At 38.6% G+C, this 27681-nt stretch overlaps 1 protein-coding gene across 13 annotated transcripts in view; it reads right to left on the bottom strand.

The window, feature by feature from the left end:
* The window catches only part of TENM2 (teneurin transmembrane protein 2), a 612765-nt gene that overhangs the window by 270830 nt on the left and 314254 nt on the right, over positions 1-27681 (bottom strand). For 5 of the 13 annotated variants that reach the window (XM_059860588.1, XM_059860592.1, XM_059860587.1 and 2 more), the window contains one exon: positions 17985-18068. The exons of the other annotated variants lie outside the window; for them this stretch is intronic. In XM_059860588.1, the coding sequence (XP_059716571.1) occupies positions 17985-18068 (84 nt within the window). The remainder of the gene's footprint in view (positions 1-17984; positions 18069-27681) is intronic. 13 annotated transcript variants of the gene reach the window in all.

Here is a 27681-nt window from a genome sequence, read left to right as displayed (position 1 = left end):
AGATTTTGTGCACAACTTCCAGAAATCTTTGGGCATTACACACAGTGGGCATTGTATTAATTTTTTTCGGAATTTTCTAAAGTGCTTCTGGAGTATAGGTCAGTGCTCAGCTTCAAAATGTGAATCATGCAAAGAGATTTTATCTAAGTCACCTGGAGACACCCTTGCTCTGTACCTGGCTTCATGTAAAATAATTCTAGTATGTAAACACACATCTACACACATTTACATATGTGGTTTATGTTGGCTTTTGAATTCAAGTTTAAAATAATTTCTCCTCGTTAAATATGTATTTTTCTTCCAACACTTATGATATTGTCAATGACAGTAACAGTCACTGATGCTAATGAAACTTTATGATTTTGCAGTGTTCATTAATTAATAACATTTCTTTTAGACATTCAATTGAATAAATAAAGAATACTTGGAAACATGTTGCACACAATAAAAGTGACAAAGCCCAGAAAACCAGAAGAATTTTCAACTCTGCTACAGAATACCTGCACGATTCAGTAAAGACATTTTTTCCTTGCTGAACTGTCAGTCTTGTACTTTTTAACTTTGCCTGATCATGATAAAAATAGATTTCAAGGAAAATTAGAGGGTTTTGAACCTCCTTGGTATCCAGGCAGAGAGGTCATCCCCGTTTCAAAGGAAGACAGACCTTGCTGGATGCAACACAGAACAGCAAGTTCTCTGTGAATTCCTGCTATCTGACCCAGCCACAACTACTCATTTTTCCTTCTAGCTCACAATAGACACTAGCAGAGTTATAAGGAGGATTGCAAACACTGTCATCAAAATATTTCTCGCTTGAACTGAAATCACAATATTTCAAAACATTTCTCATGAATCAATAAAAGACATGAAGTTTATAACTCCACTTAAGAGAAGATAATCCAGCTCAATGCCCTTGAGAGAAAAGCAAACATGAGAGAGGACAGAGAGACTTCAGACTGGCCTCAGGTTCAAGACCAAGACAGCAGCACATTGAAGACAAGCTCTTCAAGAGCTGAAATCCTCTTTTCTCCTGCCAGGATCCCATGTTTGGTACATCAATCCCTGTTTTGAAGTGCCCACCTTCCAGACTACCACTCTGACTCACCAGCTAGACTCAGTTTGTGATTGTTCTTGGCTACAGACACCAGGACTTAGCCTTCATTGTGTGTGTTTTTTATCCCTTCTTTCCTCAAAAATACCTTCTGGATGAACCTGTTCTAGAAGTTTACTAAAAGTTTTAATTTTTAAAAAGTTTTTCACACCTGACTGATTCCAGGTTCTCTGTCACTTCTGGGACTGTGAATACCCAAACACTGAGAGGAGGTTAATAAAGTTTATTTTTCTGATCTGTCTTGTCAATCTGTTTGTGTGCTGGAGACAGTGTAACCATTCAACTGATTCTGAAGCTACCAAAATGACCAAATGTTCACCTCTTCACACATACTTAGGATATTCAAACACCATCATATGTGAACTGTATCCTCTAATTGCAGAAGACAAAAAGTGAAGTTATTTTAGAGACTTTTTCTGATAAATTTTGACTTTGTTAGTCTCCCACTTCCTACATCCCCAAAACCATCTTACTGTTTTCTGTAAATAAATAAATAAATGAATGCAATCAGTTTTACCACTCCTAATGGTCACAGTCTCAGGCCAGGTAGTAGATCCCACACTAGCACTACACTGGTGCACAGGTGTCAGTTTTGCCTTATTTTGCACAGTCTAGTCCTGCTGCATGCAGCACGATATTGCAGCACTTAGCATTATAATATTTCATCACGTATCCCAGCTACAGGAAAGATTTTGCCCATCACAGGACTCTCAGGAACTAAAAGAAATAATTTCTCTTCCTCCATTCCCCTCTTTTCTTTTTAATATTAAAGGCATATTTTATATGCCTTATATTTCTTATAAGATTTAAATATAACTGATTTGTTTTTAATTTTTCAGTTATATCTTTGATTCCTTTAAATTATTATCTCAAATTGAGCAATATCTTCCCTTGCAATTACATTACTGTAAATATTATACTTTATTGCTAACTGCATATTAAACTGCTTCGTTTTGTTACAAAGTTCTCAAAGCCTAAAAAATTTCTGAAACTCTTATCTAGCTAACAGATTGAATCGTGATTGTGGAACAGATTGAAATCTCCATAATGGGAGATCATATTAAAATTCCTCTGTAAGTCTGCTACTTCTTAAATGAACTCTTTAAGATGCAGGGGAATACAACTGTGGGGGAGAGGGAGAGAAAGAAGTGAACTGCAGAGTTCAGCAAGAGAAAGGAACACAGCACATAAGACACCCAGGCTTGTTGACAAGGGAGCTAAAAACACAGTGAAGGAAAAGCTGAGACTAATGGATTTGTTTTAACCAGAGGATGATTAAGAGCACCTGTCTGCCTGACTCAGGGATCAATGTGGAAAACACAAGCCTACCTGGCTGAGAAATTCTGGCCAAGATCAGACACAGCAAACCCGTCTTGCTGTGCCCCTACACACATCCAACAGCACTCACAGACCTGCTGAAGGGGAGACAAACCAACATAGGAACTTTTTATATTTTCATTTTCTTACTTCTTTTCCCTGTTTTATTTACTAACATCAGGATGACCAAGTCACACAGAGTTAGCACCAGTGGAAATTCAGATGGTAACATATAAATGATTTTTTTTTTGTGCTCCATGTTAAAGATGCCACTTAAAGACTGCTCTAGGCACTTACATTCCCTACACAGCGTGTGAACCCTGCAGTGACATGCCTTGAGTTAGGCACAGAAACAGGATTTCAGGAGACATTTCCACACACAGGTTTCCAACATCCATCCCCAAGTTACTGTAACTAAAACCACAGTAAGGGAAAACACCCACAGTTCACCAAGTAGAGCCGAGGAAGTCAGCCCCAAGAATCAGGACCAAGGATTACATAAAGGCTTTGACAACCAACACGTTTGAAAAAGGAAAATAAAAGCACATTCTGAGAGGAGCTAGAGAAACATTGCACTCAATGCTCAGGATTTCTTCTGGGTAGTCTGTGAGACAGCCTTGACTGTGGAACCAGGAGTGCCCAAACTGCACAGAATGACAGCACCAAACAAACTGGAAACAGCTTTTTAACAGTGAAAACCAACCAACCAAAACTTCATTGTGCCGGTAATGCTCAATCCTTTTTCTTTTTTTTGCACACAGAGTGAGGCTATTGTACTCTGTCTTTGTCCCGACTCCACCAGTGTGATAATGTGATGTTGCTCTAATTTAACCTCATTATTCTTTTGTCTTTCCCAAAGCGAAATGCCACTTCTCTTCTTCCCTGTGAGGCTTATCTCAAACAAATGTCTTTGCTCTTAATGAGACCAATCCATATGTTTGCTCCTGCATATTGTGTTCAGTTAATGGGAAGATTTTTCTAACACCATAAGAACTCTTCATTATTTGTCCCAGGCAGCTTTGTGTTCAGTAACTGCCCTGTTACCTTTGACAAAATGTCCCACATCCAGTATGTTCTTCTGAACAGTCATCCTTCCCTTGAACCCAAGGTTATTTATGTCCCTTCAGCATATGCATAGCTCCTTTCCTCAATTCACCTCATCGTCGTGTATGTGTTTAAAAACCTAAATGCACAGTGAAGGCACTGATCAGGCAGCCTGCAGCAAAACACTACACATCAATTGATGCATCAAAACTACAATATAGGTTATTTATCAACAATGAAACTTTTAAATATTTGCTCTTCTGATTACCAATAAATCAACAGATAGTCATTAGGAGAAATCTCATTGTTTACTTTTGCTGTTTTCTAGCTAGTAATCAATGAACAAGAATGTAATTATGTATGCTAACTACTCAGGATTATTTTTTTTTCAGCAAAAATCAGAAATATGTATAAAAACAACATAAAAAGCAACCAGATTATTGGGAGTTTTATAAGTGTATACACACACTATAAAAAACGCAAAATTTACCAGAATTATTTGCTGATCTTCCAGTGTGTAATAGCTTAATGACTTCATTTAAATGTAGACTCCTGCAGCTCCAACAAGGTGCTCTGGCAGCCAGACAGGACCCTGACAGCATCAGGTCTCTGACACACCCTCTTTTCATGAGCCACCTTGCACAGGAGCTGCAGAACTGCGTGGCACAGAACAGCAGCCCTGCACTCCCCATGGCAGAACATGGTTAATCCTGGGAAATATCTGGTGTTATCAGGCACCCCATGGGGATGCTGATGTTTGTTGCTGCTTTACTCAAAAAGGAATGCAGAGGAGCCCTAGTGGTTTACATAATATTCCTGACTTTCTTTTTAAATGGATCTCCTGGCTCTGTAGGCAAAAGACAAGACAGAACACAGGAGCTCACAGGATTGATCCAAACCCTTTGCACACAGGATGCATAACAGCTGTTTTGCTTTAGATTATGGTGAACATGGACCTAACAATTAAAATTCAATTTTATCTTTTAAGCTTAAAAGCAGTGAGAAATGTCTTATAGGCACTGTTAATTGAGTTCTCTCAAGTCCTTTCCCCATCAGACAAATCTGAGTTCTCCTAAACACTCTGGCCCACTGGAGTCTAAACACTACTGCCTTTATTTTGAGCAAGTTTTCAATTTCTCATGGTAACCTGCAACTGTGACAGGTTACTAAAACAACTTCCAAGTTGTTTTAGTAAAACAACTTTAGTTGTTTTACTAAAACAACTTCCTTTTTTCAGTGGAATGAAATATGGAAAGAGAATACATGCTTCTTCACAAAGGGCTTAACACAATTTTTGAAACATCACCTTTTACCAAATTCCCTTGTTTCTGGCAGGCTTATGGAACTTATGCAATCACATTTTATTTTCCCAAGAAATAAGAGCTCAGACTGGAAACTGGAGAATTCTCACTACAGTTTGAAAACATACATCACACAACAATTAACCCCTCTCATGGCCTCCCTGCGTGGGGCTGCAGTAGTCAGCCAGTAACCATAGCTACTCATTTCAATGGAAAGAAATTGCTATGAATCACAATGAAACCATAACATATGTCCTGAAGAGCCACACCAAATCCTGAAAGCTAGGAAAACCTTCCCAATGCAAAGGAAAAGAACCCAGGCAAAACATTTTGGCCTGATTTCCCACAGACCTACTTATCTTTTCAGTAACACATCCCAGACGTACACGTGGCCATCCGTGTTGGATGGGACACCAACAGGAGAATTCACCAGCTTGTTACTGTCAGAGAAATAACAAGAAATTAACAATCTTTGCCACGATCCTCTTACATCAGGTATGTCTAGTAACCTCTCTGGCACAGAACATAAAGGGAATGAAGGAAACAGTGTGTCAGTGCCTTCTGAAACGCAGCACAGCACCAAACTCTCCATTGCAAATTCACATCAAACGTTCTGAGGCTAAAATGTTGCTCGGGTGCTGGCAGGCTGCCAGTCTGTGCAGCAATTGTCACTGCCAACCTTCCCTCGCACCTTGCAGTGTCCTGAAGGTGTGCCACCCCACAAACATCAGCTGGTTCTCAACACTACAACGTGGGAGGGACTGGAACATTTACAGCCTGTTCATTACTTCCTTACAGAGGGATTTCAGTATTTTTAATCCTGTTTAAGTATGGAACCGACATCAGTGGTGAACCTTTTGTTCCAAATAGCAACAGTGCTGCCTTTAAAGCCTGTGCATCTGGAAAAAACCAGCAGTTTATCATCTGGCATCCTGATACAGTTTAATGCCTGACCAATACCGAAGTTGCAGTACTGCTGTCTCATGTGCAGCACAGCACTTAGTGATCACATGGGATTTTTTGATGGTATTATAAAGATCAGTGCTGGGAAATACTCTAAATTTAGGATTTATTTCAGAATGGTGGGTTTGTCCTTTGTTACTCACACTGCTGGAATAGCTTGCAGCAGTTACAATGGACCAAGCAATGGTCAGGTGAGAAATTCCAAAAATGGCATCAAAAAGCTCAGTAGAACAAGGGCCTATACTCAGGTCAAGATTATTAGAATTTCAGGAAACAAATTACAGGTCTCACACAAATTAATGATCTCCTTTCCATGTCACAGGGAGATTATTAATACAGACTTGTAGAACAATTAAGTTTGAAAGAGACCTCTTGAGGTCATCCACTACAATGCTCTGACCCCAAAAGCCAATCCTGAAGTTACATAAGGTTAACTCCTCACTCAGTTCATTCCTGAATACCACATTTTGCACCTCAGATATCTATTTTCGGTGCCTCAAAGAGGAGCAGAGAGAGGAAGAGATGAGCTGAGAGTCCCCACCCTTGCTGCTGATGACATAAGAGGTGTAAATTTTGCTGGCACAAGCACATGGGGTCCCCATGCAGACTTCAGCAACAATCAGTGTTCTACCCTATGCACATTGTGTTTCTATGTTCAGACAAATTATGCAATGTGCCTTTATATGAATTATGGAGGTTATTTCTAGAACTTAGGCATTTTTTATTTACCAAAATCCATCTGAAATAGCTGACAGCAAGGCACAATGTTCAAGTGATTCCAGCTTCTGGCATTGGAATAAACGTTTCTCTTTGTCAGAGCTGGTGTGATCATAACTTAACTTGTAAATCAGGAACACTGTTTCAAAGCTTGTTTACTGAGTGATGAAATCACATCTTCCTGGTAACCCCAAGCATGTCATTTATCTATTTATCTCCATCAGAAGAAAGCCTTTAATGAACATAAAGGAAGTGTCACCACTTATCACTAACAAGAAATCTGCTAGCAATCCTGACTCTCCCTGTCTGTGTGTGACATGGAGGGGAAGGAAGAGAAGTGTGAGCATATATTAATACGAGCATATATACAAGCAATAGTTGCCATTTTCACATAATAAAATATCTTTGAAAAGTGTGAGTTAGAAATAAGGATTTGCCTTCTCCATTTATGATGTTTTTAGCAGCTCTTGCACATTAACTAATATGCTGTCTTCAATTTTCTATTGGTATCTAAATGCAAATCTTGCATTTTTTCAAAATGAACTATTGCATTTTCAAGGAATTGTAAATTGTAATATTGACATTTCTTTGAGGTTAGATTTTTTTTTCCTTTAGAAAGAAATGAAGCAATAATAATTTGTCACATTACTTCACTGAAATATGTGCTGCTACCCCAACACAGAGCAGCAGGTGCACTGTGCCTGAAGTACTCCCTCTTATTACTTCTTGCCAGGTAAAATTTATACTATATCAAGATGAAAATTAAAAGTAAGACTGAACAACCTCACTGAGCTATGGAACTCCAGGGTTACAGATGTTTAAGTACAGACAAATTGGGAAGAATGATAATTAAAGTCACAGTTCTACAAAACACATTAAGCTGTCAAATGCCAACTCAAGAAGCTTCATAGGAATATTGTAAATAGCAAAATTCCACAAAAAAAATTGCTGAAGATATTTGAAAGCTCAAAGTGTAGTACACAGCAACATAACTGAGTGCATGAACACCTCAGTGCAACACAGAAAATTTTAAAAGTAACAATAACAAACCCCCAAAACCCACAAAAAATTCTGCCAAGAAAAACTCCATCCTGACCCAGCTGCAGGAATAAAGTATCTTGGATTAACTTAAGATCTGGCAGGTAGTTAAGACTCACAAGGATCAATATCCTATGCTTCCAGGGTTCTGGAGCACCAAAAAACCAGTGTAGATAAAGCTACTTTAGGCAGCACTATCCAGGAAGGGCCATTGCTGTCCTTAAAAGCAGCCAAGAGAATGATTTATGTGCTTTGCTTGTGCACTAAACTAAAAGAACCACATCTGTGACATTCCCAGGGGAAAAAACCCAACAACAAAAACCCCCAAATCAAACAAAAAGAAAAAAAAAACACTAAAAAATCCTAACACCTCAGTACTCTTTCCATCCATCCATAAACTGGTTTCTTTCAACACAGTTCTGTTCACTTTTGATTAATTTTCAGCTCTAGAGTATTAATTGTTGAGTGCCTTAACTGGCTGATTGGAATCCAATACAAAGTGTATGCTGCACCCCTTTTCAACAAATTCTTCAGTTTACTGAAGGAGAAATTACATTAAACAGCTGCTGGAGTGCATTTAGCAGTCAGTTTAAATCTTGTGTGTGTTTATCATAGATTACCTGCACACTGTGGCTGGTCATGGTCACTCAGCAGAGCAGGGCTCGTTCTGCAGAGCAGGTTCAGGGCCCTTTGCCTGCCCTTCCATGGGCATTTGGGAGCACTCAACATCTCCTCACCCTACTCCAGCCTTTGACCAGGTGAGCCATGCTGAGCAATGGAAAGCACTGCAAAGGCAGCAGATTTTGTGAGGTGGGCATAAACAATTCGTAAAGGACATGCACATCTCATATTTAAAAACAGAAATTCACTAAAACCACAGCTTGGCTCTTCTTTAATGGAATCTGTTTTTCATGTCAGAGTGCTTGCAGCACACACTGATGCTGGTTTTCAGCTAGCAAAGAAGTACCACAGAGAATATTCCTATCCAACCTTCAACAGTGCACCTGTTAAAGAGCCTATCTTATTTGAATTCTACATTTTCATAATATTCATCAAAGAACTGAAAGGACACATCAGAAATGTTAAGAAATTGAAAAAAACCATTGTTCTCAACTCTCTTGCTCTCTTTAGGAAGCACACTCAGCATAAAAGACTTCAGTGCATTTCTGGACATGCAACCTTTTCCCATAATGGGTAAAAACTTTTGTGTTTGCATCCTTCAGTTATGAAAAAGCAACAGTTTAAACCCAATCTAATTTTACTGCCTCTTTAATTGCACCTTCTGGTGCCTCACGCCTGAGAAGTGATTTACGTTTAAGCTGATAGGTTCAAACACTGCTTGAACAAATTAATGTCTGAGAATTACCCACTCACTGAACCAGAGCCAGGGACTGCTGACACTCACAAACCTGTGCCTGGGAGACACTGCCTGCACAGGAGCAGCAGCTGGGCTCTGCCATGCAGCACCCAGCTAGAGATGTCACTGGGGAGTCAAAAAATGCAAGGTGAAATAGAAAAAAATAACCTCGACTTTTGACAGCTGGAGCTTATCAAGATGCAAATGATGAAACCACATTGTTTATTTATTTTTAGCCCATATCCCTCAATATGAAATTCAGCTTAATTACCTTATGTCTCTGACAGCAATAATTGCCACATACAAGATACAGAGGAAAAGGAGACATGCAGTTACTATGGAGGAAAGGGAAAAGCTGACAGAGATCAGGTTCAAAAGTTTAAGTCTTTCTGGGAACTCAGAAAGTTACATTCTGTACCTTCTTCTATTAGAAATTAAACTAGAATAGAACTCTTAGCATTTATAGCTGAAAAACAAAACTGAAGCTGTATTACACCTTGCTCCACAACTAAAATAGGTGTTCCTCTGTCACTATTAAGTGGAACCAGCTCCAGAGTTGTGCCTGTTTCTCTGCTCTAAGCATGTAAGGCAAGGAGGGTTCCTCTGTGCACAGGCTCACACAGCACAGCTGAACACCAGGTTCAGGTTAGAAAGAAGCAAGAACTAAAGAAGAATTAAAGCAGGTATTTCTATATTGAGAACAATGAAGGAAAAGGAATTTCTAAATGCTAATTTGATTGTCATGTAAAACAATGGTCATAAGCATAAACCTAGACAGGGAACCAAATTTAGAACTTCATTTAAATTAATTAAAAGCTGAACAAGGAATTCAGCTGCGTGCACATATTCAGCATACAAAACCACTTTTTTCTGTATTAATTTGATGAGGAAAACAGAGCTAGGAAGATTGTATAACAGCAGCAGCTGTTTTTACATAACACTTCCTGATTCACATGAAGCAGCTCAGGTGCTTAGATTTTTAGTGATTTGAAGTATTGTCTACACAGATCTCCATAAGTATTTGTGTATCTGTGTACCCACACCTAAGAGATATTTCTCTTACTTCACGTTTAACCTCAAGACAATTTGATTTCTCCTGTCACCACAGATTTGGAAGGACAGATCCGAAACAGCACAGTTAAGGAAGGCAAATATAATTTACATTTTTTTGTAACTGTTAACATTTGCAGTACTTTTCACATTATTACTGCTTCATTACCTCAGCAGCAGCACTGTATTAAGCACTCTGGGAAGTACACATGCCTCACATGACATTTGTTCCTGACACTACACTGGGCCACCTGGAATGGAATGCCAATAATGCACATCACACAAGTGACTCAGAAAATGCAGAAATCAATACAAAACACATCAGTCCTCTCTATCTTCTTTATCTAAATCTATCCTAATCCATCTTATTCGTAAATCTACCCCAAACATGTTTATCTCAATTCTACCTCTGCAGAATTTGCACCTTAGAGCCTTTATTGCATGCAGCAGTACTGCACAACCAAGGCACTGATGGCCTTGATTTCCTGGTTTAGTCTCAATTTCCTCCTGCATTCAAGAGACTGTTGATACAAAGCCTAACTTCACTGCAAAAATGCTGATATCAGCCTGTAAGACACGAAGCTCACGTGTTCCTTACAAAATTTCTATCAGACAATGTTCAGAAACCAATCTAGAGTGAAGCCAGTTCTGAGTCAGATCCAAAAGGGATTCAATCCTTGCTGCCACGAGTACAAGACAAGAAGTCTGACTGCAAGTGCAGCGCTGTTGTTTTGATAAGGCTCTCTGTGACAATGAGGAGTGCTGGTGACTAAACGGAGAGATGCCTTTTATTGCTCTGAAAATGTCAATTCCAGAGACTGAAGCAGGCAATTGCTCAACCTCAGCACGTGGCTGTTCAGCCTGTGCTGTGTAAGAAGCTGCCAGGGAGGGTGCACAAGCTGCTCTCACTACTGAAAAAAGAGCCAATAGATGTTCATCTGAAGGGTGATCTCATCACAGGATACACACAGTCAAATTCGCAACCCAGACTCAGAGGAAACATCTCCAACTAATCTTAGGAATTACCAACCATCCTTCAAGTGGAAAGAGAAGGGAGGGCAGTAGTAGAGTTTTGCCTTAAAAATGAATATTCTACAGGGCTCGAAGGTGGGAGATTTTGCAGGCAGGATAGGTAAGAAATGAAAATTTCTAGTTTGTAATGAGAAACAAGGCACCTGATTATTTTTTTTTTCCTCACTGCAGTTCATTTACTTTTCCCACACACTCAATTTCCCACTTCCACATGCTATTTAATCATATCAAAATCATGCTTCACTTTAGAAAAGGATTATATCAGTAATTTTCAGTAAGTCCTTTCAGGGCCCTCCTGGCATTAACACCACATTCAATATTTCATTAATTGGGACCAGGTAGTTCAGGCCATGTGGGATTTGAAGCACAGCATTTCCTGTGCCAGACTTTAACTAAGAAATCTTTCATTCTAAATAAAAAAAGGAACCAAGTAAAATCAAGCATGGACAGGTACTGAGCATAGGCACTACAGAAAATTCCCTCTGAAGCACATTCATGCTGCTGAACCATCACTCAAAATCTAAACAATTATGCAGGATCAAATACTAAATTTTCAAGCAGCATGAAAAACTTTCATCAGCTGTGTCTGTAAGTCTCAACAACAGGAGGAATGCTTTGAAATTGGTTGCAAACACTGAGCTCACTTATCCCAGAAAGGCAATGGATATCAAGACGTGGCCTATGTGAGTCAGCTTGTCACCTCTGCTTAATGTCCCAAACAGATGTCAATCTCCAGATCCAATCAGACCACTGACTTCATTTCTGTCAAAATGCTTGGCCTTCCACTGACAATCTGTGAGTGCAGTTTTGCACTGTCAAAGTAAAATTCTTTAATAAGCAGAAGGGTTTGCAAGCAACATAGTCCAAAATCCTGTGCAGTCATAATTTCCTCATTGCTTCTCCATATTTAAAATACCCTGTAATATATCATGGAAACTGTTAGAGGCTATAAAAGTTTTGCCACAGATGCAAACCCAGATTGGAGTAAAGCACCTTCACTTCCAGTTCCTAACCTAAACAAAAGAGTTTTTATAAAAGCAAGATATTTATCAAAAAAACTCTGTTCTGACTTGCCACACTTTTACCTTTAACACTGGATTGAAGTAAATCTAAACTACGGAAATATGGCATGAGCCTAAAAAATATACTCCTAATTTATATTTTAAATCAGTCCTTGTTATCCCCCTCCTTATTCAAGTTTCACAGCATACATATGGGTATGAATAAGCAAGGGATTTTTCACCCTTACTTCATGAACAGCAGCTTGAAAAATGTTTCTGATTAACATAAATGATAATACACGTACATAAGGCTGTCTTTCAAAGAGGTTTGATAATTCATAAATGAAATGTTTACACAGATGAGGTCAAGCCAAAAGGTTTGTAATAGAAGTATTTAACGGATGTAAATCTGTTCATCACTGCTAAGGAACATGGGATGACTTCAAATATTCACTATTCAATGTACTTGAGCAAATTGCATGAATTCTCATTCCAATTTTTAATTACTATGCAGTCTGTAAAGACAAAAAAAAAATCAAGAGTCAGATTGCTCTTTTTTTCTTTTATCAGAACAATTAACATTAATGACATACTACTTCACAGCACTTCTACACATTCATTAGTAAAACAATAAATTGAATGAAGTTTGAAGTATAACAATACCTACAGGTACAGATGTTTACCCTTAACAATATTTCTATCAATACTTTCTTAGCCAGTGTTGATCAGGAGCTAAAGCAAGGCTTAACAAAACAAAACAAACAGAACTCCAAGCAATTCCTTAAAAAAATATTTATAGCATGTTGGCTTTTTTTTTCCATGTGTAATTTTCCTCTTGGACTGTATAGAGCTTTACTTACATAACAGTTTCTGTGGTTTTATGAAACCATAAAATGAGGACAAGGATTTCATACCATTAAACAGACCCTGGTGGCCCGGGAAGGAAAGACAATGAATTTGTTTTCACTTGAAACTTTTAGACAGAGTCAGAATTCATGTCTCTTGCAGTCCATCCTGGTTTTTCACCTACCAGAGAACAACACGACCAAATGTAGTTTGTTATTGGGTTTTTTATTTTCCTTTTAGGGTTTCCACGGCTTTAATTTCCATCTCAATCTTAAAATTAAATATTAAATATTAAAATTAAATATCCACCCATCCACGTGGAGATGCAGACATTTAGTTATTTGGATTTATTAAAATCTACTCACGCTGATAACAGCATCGGGACATACGATTTGGCAGGGTAAACACAGGTTTAACAGCCTAATTGCTCGGAATTTCGCGGATCATTATGCTAATGCCTCTGCAGCACGGTGCTAAATCGGAATTCCCATCACAAAGAATTCTCCTTGCTGGCTGAGGAGGGAAAACTGGGACATCCTGGGGTGATGGGGAGAGATTGCTCTTCAGGGACACTCCAAAGGGATTTTCAAACCCACAGGACCACCGAGCTCTGCCAAAGGGAAGAAAGCAAAGCCTGACAGAAAACATCAGGAATCACAACTTGGTCTGCCCAAACCAGGGACTCTGACAATGACACTTGGCTCCACCACGGTGCTTGGGAGGAAGATGGATTCATGGAGCTCCAGAGGATACAGACACACTCTATACAAGCAAACACCTCTGCACGTATATACAATTATTGTCAGAATTCAACTGGACCTTGAGCTAAACCTCATTATTTGGTTCTCCAGGTCCCACTGTACATTATGGTCCCTTAAATATATTCTCCTATGTAAACAAATGTGACCCTGATCCCCCAGGACACCCTAAGCTGCTCTGACCCCACACCCCCAGACTCACAGATGTGGTACAAAACCAGGCTTGCTTGGAGGACTACGAATGTCACAGTGGCAAGGCTTTTGCTTTGGCAAAATAAAGGCCAAATGTGAGGTTTTCCATCGTAAATTATATTTGTTCTTTCAAAACACATATTTGAAATTTTTGATCCAACAATAAGCAAGGTCAAAAAAAAAGCTATCAACACAGTTAGTTTGTTAGCTCCTTATGGCACTAATATTTTCTTCAGTTTTCTGAAAAGTTTTGCTGCTGTTTTGTCGGATCCTGTGTCCACATTTAATCACAAAAATGCACCTCCACCACACAGCAGATGTGTCATTAACTATTTCTGAAAAAAGGTGAAATAAAATCACCCAGCATGAGAAGACTATAGAATAAGCCAACATTAGCAGATGGTGTTTATTTTGTCACTGCTTGTGTTAAAAATTGTCACCTATTTCACCAGCATCTTTAAGGTAGAAACTTCATGCAAAAAGTGCAAAAGATGCTTTTTATAAGCTGTCACAGGACTCCTTAAAATAAAACATATTCTGTTTGTAGCTCCCACTTTTTAGGACGTGGTGCATTACACAGGAGATTGATTTGTGTAGATCTGAGGTGATCGAGTGTTTTGCCAGCAGCTCAGCCCTTCAGCACACGACCTCTTTTCTGGTTTCTTAAGCAAATTTCAAATCTTTTATTTCCAATACTGCTGCTGCTCAGACAAATTCTGTAACACTGCTCCTAGAAGAGGCACCTGGTAGAACTGTCAGCCTGTTTTCTTCTAGGACTCTTTCTTCAGCAGGAGTTTTACTTCTCCCTCAGGACTCCCTATATTTTTGCTATTTTATCACACACTTTTGCCTCTGTGGTTTCCATTCTGTAGCTGACATTTCTTAACAAAACAGTTGCATGAAGAGTAATTGCACAACCCAGATTTGGCTATTTAAAGAAATCACTGCTCAAATCCCATGATAAACCCAGGTCTGGCTTGTGTTGTTTTGAAAGAACACCTACTAGAATTTGAACCTAAAAGTCCCCTGTTAGTGCACTGCAATGGGTCTGACTGACTCCATCCTTTCTCCCTCACTGTCAAGTCTTCAAGTTCAGGCTGGCTTGCACACACTACACCAGGAGCTGACCCTTCTGCCTTTGTCACTTGATGAGGCCTTTCAGTGTCCCATTCACATCACACCCCAAACAGCACACTTTTACATTTCTTTATATATATATACACACATACATACTCAACATCATCCTTCTGGTATGCCTAAAAAACATTCATTATTTTGATAAATAGCTGGAATTTTGTTACATTATTTTACAGCTCTGAAAAGAAGCCAGGGCTGGTCTGGTTATTTTGTTTGTTGGATTTTGTTTTTAAGTCTAAATTCTAATTTTGTACATAGATTTGAGATTTTGGGAGTGGTTGGGGTGGGTTTTTTGTTGTAGTTTTTTAAATCTACTAAAAATTCTTCTTCCAGAAAAGGAGTACTCAGAAACAGTGAGATTTAGGACTACTTCAAATACTAGTGAGGGGAGATATTTTTTCTGTAAGACAACTTTATTCTCTTTGCTTCCAGAGCCAGATCACCCATCTGACAACAATCCTCCTGCCTGCATTTCTGAGCCACTGACCATTCTAACACCCATGTTCAGCACTTCATCTCCTTCTCTGTGGCTGCACCAGTGGCATCTTTGACCTTGGCAAAGCAAAGGCAGAGCAGATCAAGAAACCCATCATTTTATTAGAGCACTGCAAAGCAATCCCTGCTCTAGATGAGCACGCATGAGAGCTGGGTACCTTTGAAATGCAAAGTCTGAGGGCTCTTCTTATGGTGACACAAAGAGTCCTCTCCTGTTGACACAACACTGAAAGCTTTGCAACACTATTTGGATGCATTCTCAGCCAGCTGAGGCTTTAAACCAAGGTTAGTACCATCTGTCTGGTTTTGGCAGCATCCAGATTGATGTAGAAAATCCTATGGCACTGTTTAAAAGCAGCAGAGATAAAGCTTGCTTTTGGTCAAGTCCCTGGAATTATTATCAAAGATGTGGCTGATATCACCAGGCAGCACATCTGGGTCAGCAAACTCACTGCACCTTTCTCACCACATTTACAGCACTCAACAAACGATTTCCCTACTCAGATCAGACTTAGCATGTCCAAGAAATATGACTCAAAAGTCATAAAAGGTACTGCTCTCCTGCTGCTTATCTCAGTTCAATTCTTTTCTTAAATGCATGTTAAATCAAGCCCATAGCAAGCATTAAGACTATCAAGTATTTTTGAGTTGTGATGTAGTTATTAGTACATTTTCACATTCTTCCTAATTTCTGAACAAACACGTAGCAAAAAGTGAAAGCAATATATCAATCAAATGTGTATGAATTGGGAAGAGTATCAGGTTGCAAGGAAAAAACAGCAAACCAAAGAGAAACAGTATTTTGTTTCTATAAAAGCCTCAAAGCTTCAAATGAGGACATTGCTTAGATGGATGCAATTTGTTAGGCAAAATCTTTCTGTGATCCTGGAAAATGCATTCAAGCATTGTTCTTTGAGATTTAGTACAGCCTAAAGAGCATAACCCACTCATTTCACCTGTGCCAAAATCCCCCTGCAACACCAATAATCATGAATGCTTCAAAAATGCAGAGATCTGTACAGAACCATTTCTGTTCTTTATTAATTTCATCTTCATTACCAACCATACACACACTACCTTGGGCAGTTTTTAGCACTGTACATCAGCACTATGGAAATTTAATTACTCCACCCAAAGCTCTGGCTCCCAGTCTGCTAAGAAGCATGGACACACAACAAACAGTCCTTATCTGCTGTTTGAAAACACTGAACACTCATGGGCTGCACTGACTAGGAAATGCTCACAGATGCTCAGCCCTTTCCAAAAACTGATTTAAAAAACTGTTCCAGTATTTGTCCAGACACTGTTTGAGATTCAAAGAAAAATGCCATTCACTAGTTTTTTACCAAAAATCAAGCAATTATGGAAAGAAGTGCAGCAGAAAATGAGAGTAATGAGAAAACCTTGGTTTAGGTCTCATTTGAGTATGAAGGAGGCAGAGCAGTATCCCTGGTTAGGGCCCTCATCCTGCACAGCATTTACTCAAGTGCTTAAAAAAAGAGCCCAAACAAAAAGGTGTCTTTCATGGATGTACCAGGTCAGAGGTGCAGTGGAAGAAAAGAAGGAAATAACAAAACCCATCTTTCATCTCTTTAGGCAATCAAACACAAGGTAAAGTTTGCCCAGTCAAGGAAAAAGGGCTTTATCAAAAGCAGCTGACACTGTAGTTAGTATAAGTGTATATATCCAATTAATGAAAATAATTACTGAATTCAAGAAATATCAAGAGGAAGATGTCACCAAATCATTCTCTTTGTACTGAAATTCCTGGAGATGTCTTTTGATTTATATAACTACAGTCTGGCAACTTCTCCTTTTTCTAAAAAAGTGCATTGCAGGTGTTTTTTCCCCAACATCCTCTTCCTCCCAAAGGAGTTTTACTCTCAGAGAAGCAGAAGTGTGTGTCTGTGGGGAACAGTGGTGCTTCAAAAACCCCTGGCTAGCAATGCACAATTCCCTACAAACCCACCAAAACCTACACAACTCCCTGACTGGCACAGCCCCTAAGATACAAAACCTCAGGGGCACATCAAGTGTGGCTGAATCTCATGCTCTTAGATCAAAAGAATTCAAATCAAGACTGAAGATGCACAGAGTCATCATTAAATCTTTCACTCCAAAGTTTGATTGGAGAATCTCTGCAGAAACTTCTGTCCCATGCAAACCTTTACCAATGGAATACAACATAAGCAATTGCCTTGGTGAAAGTACAGGTGCAGGTACAATTCTGGTTTAAAATTGTGCCTGTGACTACTCAGAGCTGGCATCTCTTCCATGTCTTAGTTCTCCACCTCTCATGGAATGAGCCCCATACCACAAGGCACTATCAGCTCAGGGAGAACAGCTCCTTCACCACTCAGCCAAAAAAAAAAACAAAACCCTAAATTAGTTCAATCCAACCAGGAAGGTCATACTGAACAATGAGATAGAAATCAGTAGTAGAGATCAGGTTTATTCAACAGAATATAAATACCCAGGAAGAAAAAAACAAACAACCAACCAAAATCCCACAACACATAATAAGCAGAACATACACAGAACAAGATTAAGCATTGCACAACACACAAGTTCTAAACTAGGTTCTAATTTACAAGGAACACAGTTTAAGCAAAATAAAAACCTTACGTATTAGAGAGTTCTTTGTCTCAGCCAGCTGCTGCCAGCTTGTCTGTCTGTCTTTCAATTTCTCAGAAAGGTGTGTGTGAAAATCTAAATGAAATAAAACAAATAACATTTTAGAGATGGCTCTTCTTTATTTCCTTCCATTCCATTCATCTTTGGTACAACAGACCAATCGAAGGTTTCACCTCCTCCCACCCAAAGCATTCCTCAATAGTCAGTAAAACACATTACTCTTCATTACCTAGAGATTAAGAATTCCTTTATCTTGTAATCAATGACATAAAAAGGCAGATTGAGCAGCAGTAGTTTGGTGCAATCTTGCTTTGTAGGCTGTCCATATACCCACTGTCAGCATCAAAAACCACCAAAAGGCCCGAGTGCATAAAAATCTCTCTAAAATCTCTCTTTGGGTAGAACTTGACCCAAAGGCCAGCAGAGTTTCCATACAGGCTGTACAGGAGCTGCTTAAGTTCACACTGACTTATTTTCAGTGCATTATCCATTACTCCTATGTGTCAAATACATATCACTGCACCCTGTTAAAAGATAATTTTTTTCCCCTAAAAACAGACTCCTAAGATAAATTTGGAAAATGGACACTTTCAGCTGTAATAATAATTTCTTACAAGTTTATTGCAGCAGCATTATGACTTTTACATTGACTCTCAACATAATCAAGTTCATTCTGCTGCATCTCAACTAGACAGGAGCCAGTGAAACTCTACTGTTGAAAGGAGATTATTTTTTCTTTTCTGTCTCCATCTTTAACAAAACAGATTTTAATACAGTAAAAAAACCCCTTTACTTTTGAATTTACTCTCTCCTAGACTAAAAAAAAGAACTAAAATAATCCTGGATTTTGAAAACATGACATAATCAGGGACTCCTCTTACATTTGGAAAGCTCAAAATCAATTGAGAAGTATTATTGAATTTCATAATAACATTAGGAAAACATTCAGATGGAGTAAACAGGAAATATAAAACCTATTTTTATTTATTTACATGATTTTCCTTGCAAAAACCAGCAAGACAAGAAGACCAATAATTAATGTATGGTCACTCTAATTCTTCTTTTTCACTGTCTGTAAGTTTTCACTGGAAAATAATTTTACTTGGTGCAGCTGGTGTTCAAATCCTTCATAATATTGATAATAATTTAACCTATCACCCAACACCTAAACAAATCAACAGTGAATATGGGTTCTGTAAACACAGCAATTTCTTATATACAAAGACAAAAGGCAACACATTGACACAAATAAAAAAGAGCTGACCAAAACAATAGAAAACAAACCACTTTGCACACAGGGCAACAAATTAACTATTGGTTAGGAGCAAAACTGCTTTGCTTCAAGTGCAATAATGTGGAAGAATGACAGCTCCTGACTCTTACATCTCTGCCTCTGGGGGGAAAGGAATTTCAAGGGACAAGTTACAAACAAAAAAAAAAAACCCAGGCAGAATTTAGGGAACCAGCTCAATGTCACCCTGCCCCGCATGCAGTTAAATTTTGCTAAGGTACAATTATAAGAAATTTTTGGGTACTTTGGCTCACATTTTATTAGTTGAGCTTTACTTTTATCGTACAGACTTCTGATTTAAAAACAAGAAAGGAAAAAAATAATTCAGGAATACTTATTGAGAAAGAATTCAAAGAACAACAAAGTCAAGCAAAGAAATGTGAAGGGCAGAGCACTGTGGATATGAATGTAAAAAGCTGGTAAATTAAAAATTATTGCAAATCTCTTGTTTTGGTATTACCAGCAATTTTTCCCCGAAACAAAATATTAAAAGTTGATATTATTTTCATATTTTAAAAACAGGAGAAATGAAATATAACTAAACACATGCAAATGCAGGAATATATCAAAGAGGAAGTAATGGAATTGTTTTGCTAAGCTTTTTTCCTTTTCTTTTTCTATGTGAAAATGGAGCCAAACTCTTAAATACAGTGCAATTCTTCGGCAGTGCTAACAGCTAAATTAAACCATTTTAGTAGTTTGCAATTACACTATTTCTGTTATACCCCTCCCATAATATGAAAAGTTTCAAAATCTTTAATGTCTCTATTTCTGTTTTAATACAAGCTTTAGCTTCCATTTCTTTTATGAGGAAAACCAGAATGAATCCATCAACAATTCATCTATAGACATTTTATCACATTACCCTTTAAGCTTGTGTATGTTACTGAATCTGCTATTTTCTCTTTCACCTGCCTGTGGCCACCTTGGGATATTTTATCCTTATAAAGGACACAGATGAGGACAAGAAACTGCTCACCCAAGAAGCTGAACCATCCCTCTTTTTATGGGAAGTACCTGAAACTGATGCCTCAAGTTCAAGTTGCCAAGCACTGTTTCCCCAAAAAAATTAAAAAACAAACAAACAAAAAACTGTCACCAATGCCCAAAGGAAAGAATATTTCAATGTTCAGACACTTTAAAATAGTGTCATTTGAAGGGAAGTCTCCATGGGTATTACCTTCCTTTGACACTCACAGGGAGTTAAACATAATTGCATTTAGGGTTATCTCTAGCAGCTACACTTGGAATCAACCATCCTCAGGAGGACTATTCTTCTAACTAATCTACTTATTAGGCTTTTATTCAGATTTAGTACAGCCTTTTATAAGAAAACATCTTGAAGGGACAGTAATGGATTTTTGCAATTATCAGCAGGAAAGAGCAGAATATGACCTACCATCTTTGGCCTTACCAAGAATTAGGAAAAGAAAATCTTTTGTAAGTAAATCTTTAGAACATTAAGTTAATTTTAGTCCCTATCAGACACCACAGTTATATCTGGAAATGTAAAACCTGTGTGGATTTCCTGTGCTCCTCCTATACATTCTCTTAAAATACAACCCCTCCCACAGTAACTGGCAGGGAGAAGGAAACCTGTTTTCTGCCCTTGCCTTTCAAAGCTGAGTGAGCAGCAGTTTTTAGTTTGCTGTCTCAAGCCCCAGTTTTAAGGTGATCTTTGATACCAGTATCAATCCTGGCAGCACCTTTTGAAAACTGAGAAAACAGCCACTGCTACTCCTGACCTGCCCTCCCATGAGGAACACAGAGTTTGGACCAGCTCCTTGCCTTCTCCATATTTTAAATACTTCTTTAAATTCCCTCCCAGGGAAGCTGCCACTCTGAGGAATCCATTCCCTCCCACAACAGGGAGGCACCTCTGGACACCAGCAGCCAGAGGTTCTGCTCCCCAGGACCCCAGTGCAGAGCACACCTGGCCCCACAGGACATGTCTCTGTCCCAGCAAAGAGGCTGGTAAATATCCAAATATCCTCTTGCTCTTAGTTCTAATCCCTCTTTTGAGCTGTCCCTATCAGACACCAGCAATCCAGGGACAAGCATCCCCCCTTTCCCCTCATCCCCAGCTGTGTTCTCCCTTGGAAATTCTCCCCTTCATAGTAAATAGAAGCTTCCTGCTATGCAGTATTAATTCCCAATCTTATTAGCTCACAGGTATTCTGGCACTTGGCTGTTTAGCACGTTCCAACTGGCATCACTAAAAGCTGGGTAAGCTATCATGTGAGATGTGCTCCACCCTGTAAGATGACAGCACACTGTTTATTCTTGGGTTGTTTGAGGGTTTTTGTACATATGAACACTTCCTTACATTTTCTAAGAGTTGCTTCCTCCACCCATAAGTCTTATGTCTCTCAGTCAACACAGATCTAAAAAAATGACTGTGGAACATTAAATATGACCAGAGTCTAAACACCCTCCTAAGCTCTGTTCTCATTTTTCCTCTTCTATTTATCAAAGTGGCATAACCCAATTTTTACTAGCAATATACAATAAAAAACTGGTTTATTTTTCTAAAGCAGCACTTCAGAAACCTTGAAAAAAAGCCTTGCAAAGAAATAGTCTGAATTTCTCAAGCTGCTTTCCCCACCTCCCTATATTTATACAAAAACATCCAGTAACAAACCCTTGCTCCTTTCCTGTCACACTTGTGTGGCTGAGACCTGTCCCAGATATCTCTGATTTCCTTTTTACTGACCATTTGCTGTGAGCAGAAGTTTCTCCTCTGCTGGTATCTCAGTGCATTTTCATCTTTATTTGCTTAATGATGATTGCTCATCATTACGATGAGTGAGGAACAAGAGAAAGCCCATAGCAAGTGACAGAAGACTTTCTCAGTACCAGACAGGTCAAGGCTCTACTCTGCCCCCAAAACCAGGATTTTTTTCCCCATCACATTCTACCCTAATACTTCAGACCATGCCTGGTGGGCAGAGAGTGCTCAACCAGCTCTCAACCTCTATGCACACCACCTCCAGTTAGGAAAAAACCCCAGAAATACAAAAGTCGTGCACAAAGGTATGGGAATAAGAACTGTTCTGCAACAAAAAGGCCACACAATTTTTCTTTTCCCATATTGTCTTGACAGAATTACTCTCTGCTGTATTACTCCATTATGTTCTATTGCACATTTTATACCCAATGTTTTGTTTGGTCTTTTGTGAAAGTTGTGTTCGGTTTTCTCTCCTCCAAAGTGCATTCAGCAACTCAATTAGGCTCAAAAAGCTCTGCCTTCAGAGTGCACTGGCAGCTCTCAAGCACAATTATTCTCCAATGCAAAACACTCACAAGTCATATTTAAGAGTATACTTCCACAAAATAATATGTTAACACACCACTCAACCTTCCTGCAGAATTGGCAAACGCTACAAAGGAAAATGCTCCAGTGCAGTTGAAGGATATCTGAAAACGTATTTTAGCTCAATGAACTTCACAGCAAATACACCATTTCCCCTCTCCCCAGCCTAATGGTAAGGTTATAAAATAGGAGGCAGAAGAAGTTTTTACTTGCATTGCAATTTAAAACTTCCTAAATGTTACCAGTATGACCAGCAGCAGATCGACTGTACCAGGAGCTGGGTTTCCAAGGGCACCACCCTTGCCTTTTACAGAGAATAAAACAAGCATTTAGCTACACTAGAGACAACAACACAGAAATTAAAATGAAAAGTACTTACATGTTTTGTTTTCATTTCCTATGAAGCACTAAAAGCATTGGGAGGTCTTTCTACCATAAGAATCACAGTGACATGCATAATTCAGATCAGCACTTAAAATGCAGAGCTGTGTCTATTTCTTTGGGTAGAAGTCTGTTATAACGATGAAGTCAAAGTTAAATAAATCTACTTGAAATTTAGGTTCAGTTAAGTCAAATTAAATGATTTCTATTAGTCTTATCTCCCAAAAGAATTAAATACAGCCCTATTAAGTCCAAATGATTATGTCTACATAGGAGTGTCAATCAATTTCACAATATCACATTAAGATCATGCCACTTTGTATCTGGTAATTTTGATAAATCTTCTCAAACTCCCCTGAACAGCCAAGCCCTAATGTCTAAAATATTCATAACTGCCTCTTAATTCTACATGGTCATTGACTCACACAAAAAGTAAAACTCTAATTGAAACTTCCAACACTTTTTCCTTCTGGTTTTACTTTGCCTTTTAAAGTAAAGGTCAATTCAACAACGATTACTTCATGCTGTTAGGAATGGTTCAGTAGCCCCATGTAGACCAATGACTCAGTTACTAGTCATGATTTAATAATTATGGAGATACAAGTCACAACTCTGATAGGAATAATTTATTAAAAATTAAGAAAAGCTTCAAGCAGCAACTGAAGGTTCTCTATGGTTTCTTTCTCGTTCTTTAATACCTTTTCCATGCAAGCCTCTCATAAATAAGACTTGAGCCTGTGCCAATGACTATGTTTTTAGATCAAAAACTTAACACCTGGAACGACCAGTAACTCTACTGTTAAAAACAAAATTAAATCCCTAAACTGGTTATCCTTTCATAAATCTGGTGACAAAATTCACATAAATGAAACTTTACAACAGAAGCTGTCAGGTACAATGTATGAAATGTAGAGCAGACCACATGCACTGTACTAAAACCAGTCAGCACCTCAATTAAAGCACCCACTGCTTCTTCTCCTCACTTTTGGCACCACACAAAACTGCATAAATAAAAACTTTATGGAGAAGACTGAAATCAGCTTAAATCCTAGAAGTAATTCCATAAAAGTATTATTTCTCCTTATTGGGGGATATGTATTTTTCAGCTTGAGAGTGCAAGGATAAGTCAACCAGTAAAAGTTTTTGACCATACTAATTTCCTGTTTCAATTGTAGAATTAGGGAAAATCAAAAAGGTAGCTGCTCTTGATTTTTTTCCAGCGACCTGAATATTCCACAGACACTACAACGTCCTGTCTGCCTCCAACACTGTAGCTCACTGCTCATTTAAAACCAAGGAAGCTCCTAAAACACAAAGAAAGTGATTGAGATCAGTGTACTAGCAATAGCTGTGCCTCACAAAACAAAACAAAGCTCTTGAAGTAATAACTTCAGCATCTGCCTTCCTCATTATTCATTTATGTTCTTCACTATGAAGAATTATTGTTTGTTTTTAAATTGCTATGGCAAGTTAATTAATTGATGAGCCTCAACCACCTTTAAACCTCCTTTTACTTACTGATCTCTCTTGTCTTTCTACAGCAAGTTTTACTAGTAAAAAAAAATCAAATTACAGTTTTGAAGTAATTTAGTTGGTAAGATATTATTTGTCATCTATGCCTGTAAACAATTTTGAAGAACTAAGAACTGACACACAACTCTCAAGAAGACAAGCTTACTGCTTCACTGTGGTTTTTGCTGGGGAAAAAGATGTGAAGAACAAGATTTCCATCTCCAACTTCACCAAATATCTTTTCAGCCTCTATAATGAGATCACCTATAGCTTTGAAACAAAACTATTCTCAGGACTCTTTGATAAAGAATGTAAGTACAACCTGTAGCGAATCATATCAAAGATATTTTATCACTACTCTACCCCAGGGAAAAGTATAAAACTAGAATAAATACATGAAAGTAATACTTGAGAATATCCTCTGTAACTCCAGGAGCTTGCCTCTCCAATTTCCTGAAGATTTTATTCAACAGCTGTAGTTGGATTTTTCTTCCATGAAGTTCCTCAAGCCTGGCTCCGAGCCAGTGTAAATTGTTAGTATTTACAATGGCCAGGGACAAGCAGCCCTGGATGTGTATCTGGTGGATTTTTGCTCATTTTGGATCTGCCATTTGCTAATTTCATGCTGAAGAGTTTCCATACAGGTAAAAGGCAGTGAGCAATCATTCCTTTTTCACATTTTTTTTGTCAGTCACTGCAGCAAAGGCTCCAGTCATGTCACCAGTGGTTTTTACATTGAAGAATATTAAAGTTATACATCACAAGGAAACTATGCCATACTTTGGCTAAGTCATCTCACTACCTTCTGCAGTTCAACTGTGTAATTCTTTAAAGGAAAGAATGAGAACTCAACATATTGTTCCATGTTTATGGGCCTTCCACACCTTCCTACAGTGGCAGAGTCAGTATTTTCTGGTTTCTTTGAATAAACTTCCCACTGCTTCCTAGTTTTGTTATAGGAAGAGGTTTGTTTGCATCACTGTAATACTGCATGGATATCTTTTCACAGGATTGTCCACTGTTGTACTAACATCACTTTCCTGAATCTTAATAGACAAATCAAAGCCCATCATAACTCCTCAATATTTATCCAGTTCTACTGGTCACACCTACCCTTCAGATCGTGAGATTATTCAGGAAATTTTTAACATCTTTGTCTTCACTATACTGCCATACAGAAATCAATCACTTCAGTACTTGTCTGTTCATTGTGTTCAGTATTTTCTGCTCATTCTAAAAACCATCAAAATTAGGTTTGCACCACCAACAGAATAACAAAACACAGGAAGAGGCTGTAATGCTCAGAAAAAAACCCAGATTAATTCAGCTCTTTCCTCTATCAACATATGTTACCTCACACGTGATGGCAGCTGCTTCCCTCTGCACACACCGGGGGCTGACAGCAAACACACTCATCTGTTTCCTGATGGAATGGAGCCCTCAGTGCCCAGTTGGTACAAAAAGCAGAAAATCTGCCCTGGCCAAGAGACACACACCCAAACACATCACAGCTTCATGCTGTGCACAGTTACAGAGAAAGCATTACACCCCTGACTCAAAGGGGATAGGAAATAAACACAGACAATACTTTCTCTTCTACCAGAAGGATATTTATGATGTGAAAAACACTGCAATGTGTTTTACCCAAGCTACAAATACTGAGTCATGTGGTGACTGACCTAGTTTCCTGTTAACTTTAAGTGTATTTTTAGTTACTCCCTGTTGATTTATGTTTTCATTAAAACCTGAGGGAAGTGTCTTTTGAAGTCTGCTGGAGAATGAATGGAGGTGTGATGCTTTGCAGAAGATGCCGTGGCATTTTTCCCCAATGTTTTCTCTCTCTAAGTCACATGTCTAGTAGGAGCTCAACTGAAGAGCAAATAAACATCATTTGTTTACCTCTATCTTATCTTTCCTTCACAGGAATTTAAATGCAAATGAAAAATAGAACAAACACCAACGAATGCATCAAGTGGTAGTGTGGTGTAATGACTCCAACCCACAGAGTGTGTGCTCTGCTCACTGCCACAGCCCTCTGCAGCCAGCAGTCCTGGCAGTGACTCCCCTTCTGTTTGCAACTGAACATACACAGAAGGACTTAGAAAATCATCCCAGTGTTTATACAGGAGTGATGTAATTAATTTTCACTGTTTGGTGGAACAACATATAACATTTTAGATGGACTATTAAGGAGATTACATGGATTTGAAATAGAGCAGAAAACCCACCTAAGCAAAAGAGCCCACTGAGTGCTTCCAATCATGGAGAAGATGCCTTAAAAAGGTTTTCTTTTTGGGAAATGATGAGCTTAATTTGCAGTAAGTGGAAACTAATTGTTCTCAGACCACAAATGTAAAGTCAGGAAGGTCAGGTCCACTGCTGCCAATTCTTTCTTAGTATGAAAATGGACCATAAAACTTCAAAATTTATGTATGGACTCCAAAGGTTCACAGCAATCCATAGCTGATTTTCTTCTTGCTTGTTTTGCCCCTTGTCTACCACTTAATTAAATTACATTAGATTTTGTGTAGTAAACAAGCACAGGACCTAGCTTCAAATGAAGGCTCAATTTCAGTAATGATCTTGATAATTATATTAGGACAGTCTAGGTTTCCCTACAGCTTTCTATTTTTCAAATTTAAAGAGAGCTATGTGCGTGATGACAGCTCTGTGTGCTCACAAGACTATTCTTACTTTATCCTGTCTACTTTCACACTCTCCAGAAATTCAGTTTTAAGCTGCAGTTTTCAAGTATTTTGTCAATCACAGTTTATCAAATGCATTCTGCTAAGGCAGCTGTCAGGACAAGATTCAGCAGTGACAAGCTGTCTCAGCTCCTGTTCATTCTACCCTTTTTATCTCTGAGGAGGAGAAATACTCTGCTAGAAAAGGCTCTACCTGCTCACTAAACAGGCACTGCAGTCACTGGGTTGGCAGAGCTCCTGATCAACAGAATGAGGACTCCCAATAAATTCTTAGCAGCCCATTTATGCCTACTTTTTCCTTATCATAAGTGCTGCTCTGAAAACACTACTGGCACTCTGCACACAGAGGAGATTGAGTAAAAAGACACAGTGCAGGTTGTCAATTTATCCTGAAATAGCTTCTAGTGGATAGATAAAAGCCATCTAAACCATAGCACAAGACAGTGCTATTACACAGAATCTCCAGACTTTCCACAAAAAATTCCA

The sequence above is a fragment of the Haemorhous mexicanus genome, chromosome 15 (assembly GCF_027477595.1).
Source record: "Haemorhous mexicanus isolate bHaeMex1 chromosome 15, bHaeMex1.pri, whole genome shotgun sequence".
In the NCBI taxonomy this organism is placed as follows: Eukaryota; Metazoa; Chordata; class Aves; order Passeriformes; family Fringillidae; genus Haemorhous; species Haemorhous mexicanus.
Note: the sequence above shows the minus strand (reverse complement) of the source record. Positions and strands in the feature narration are given on the sequence as shown.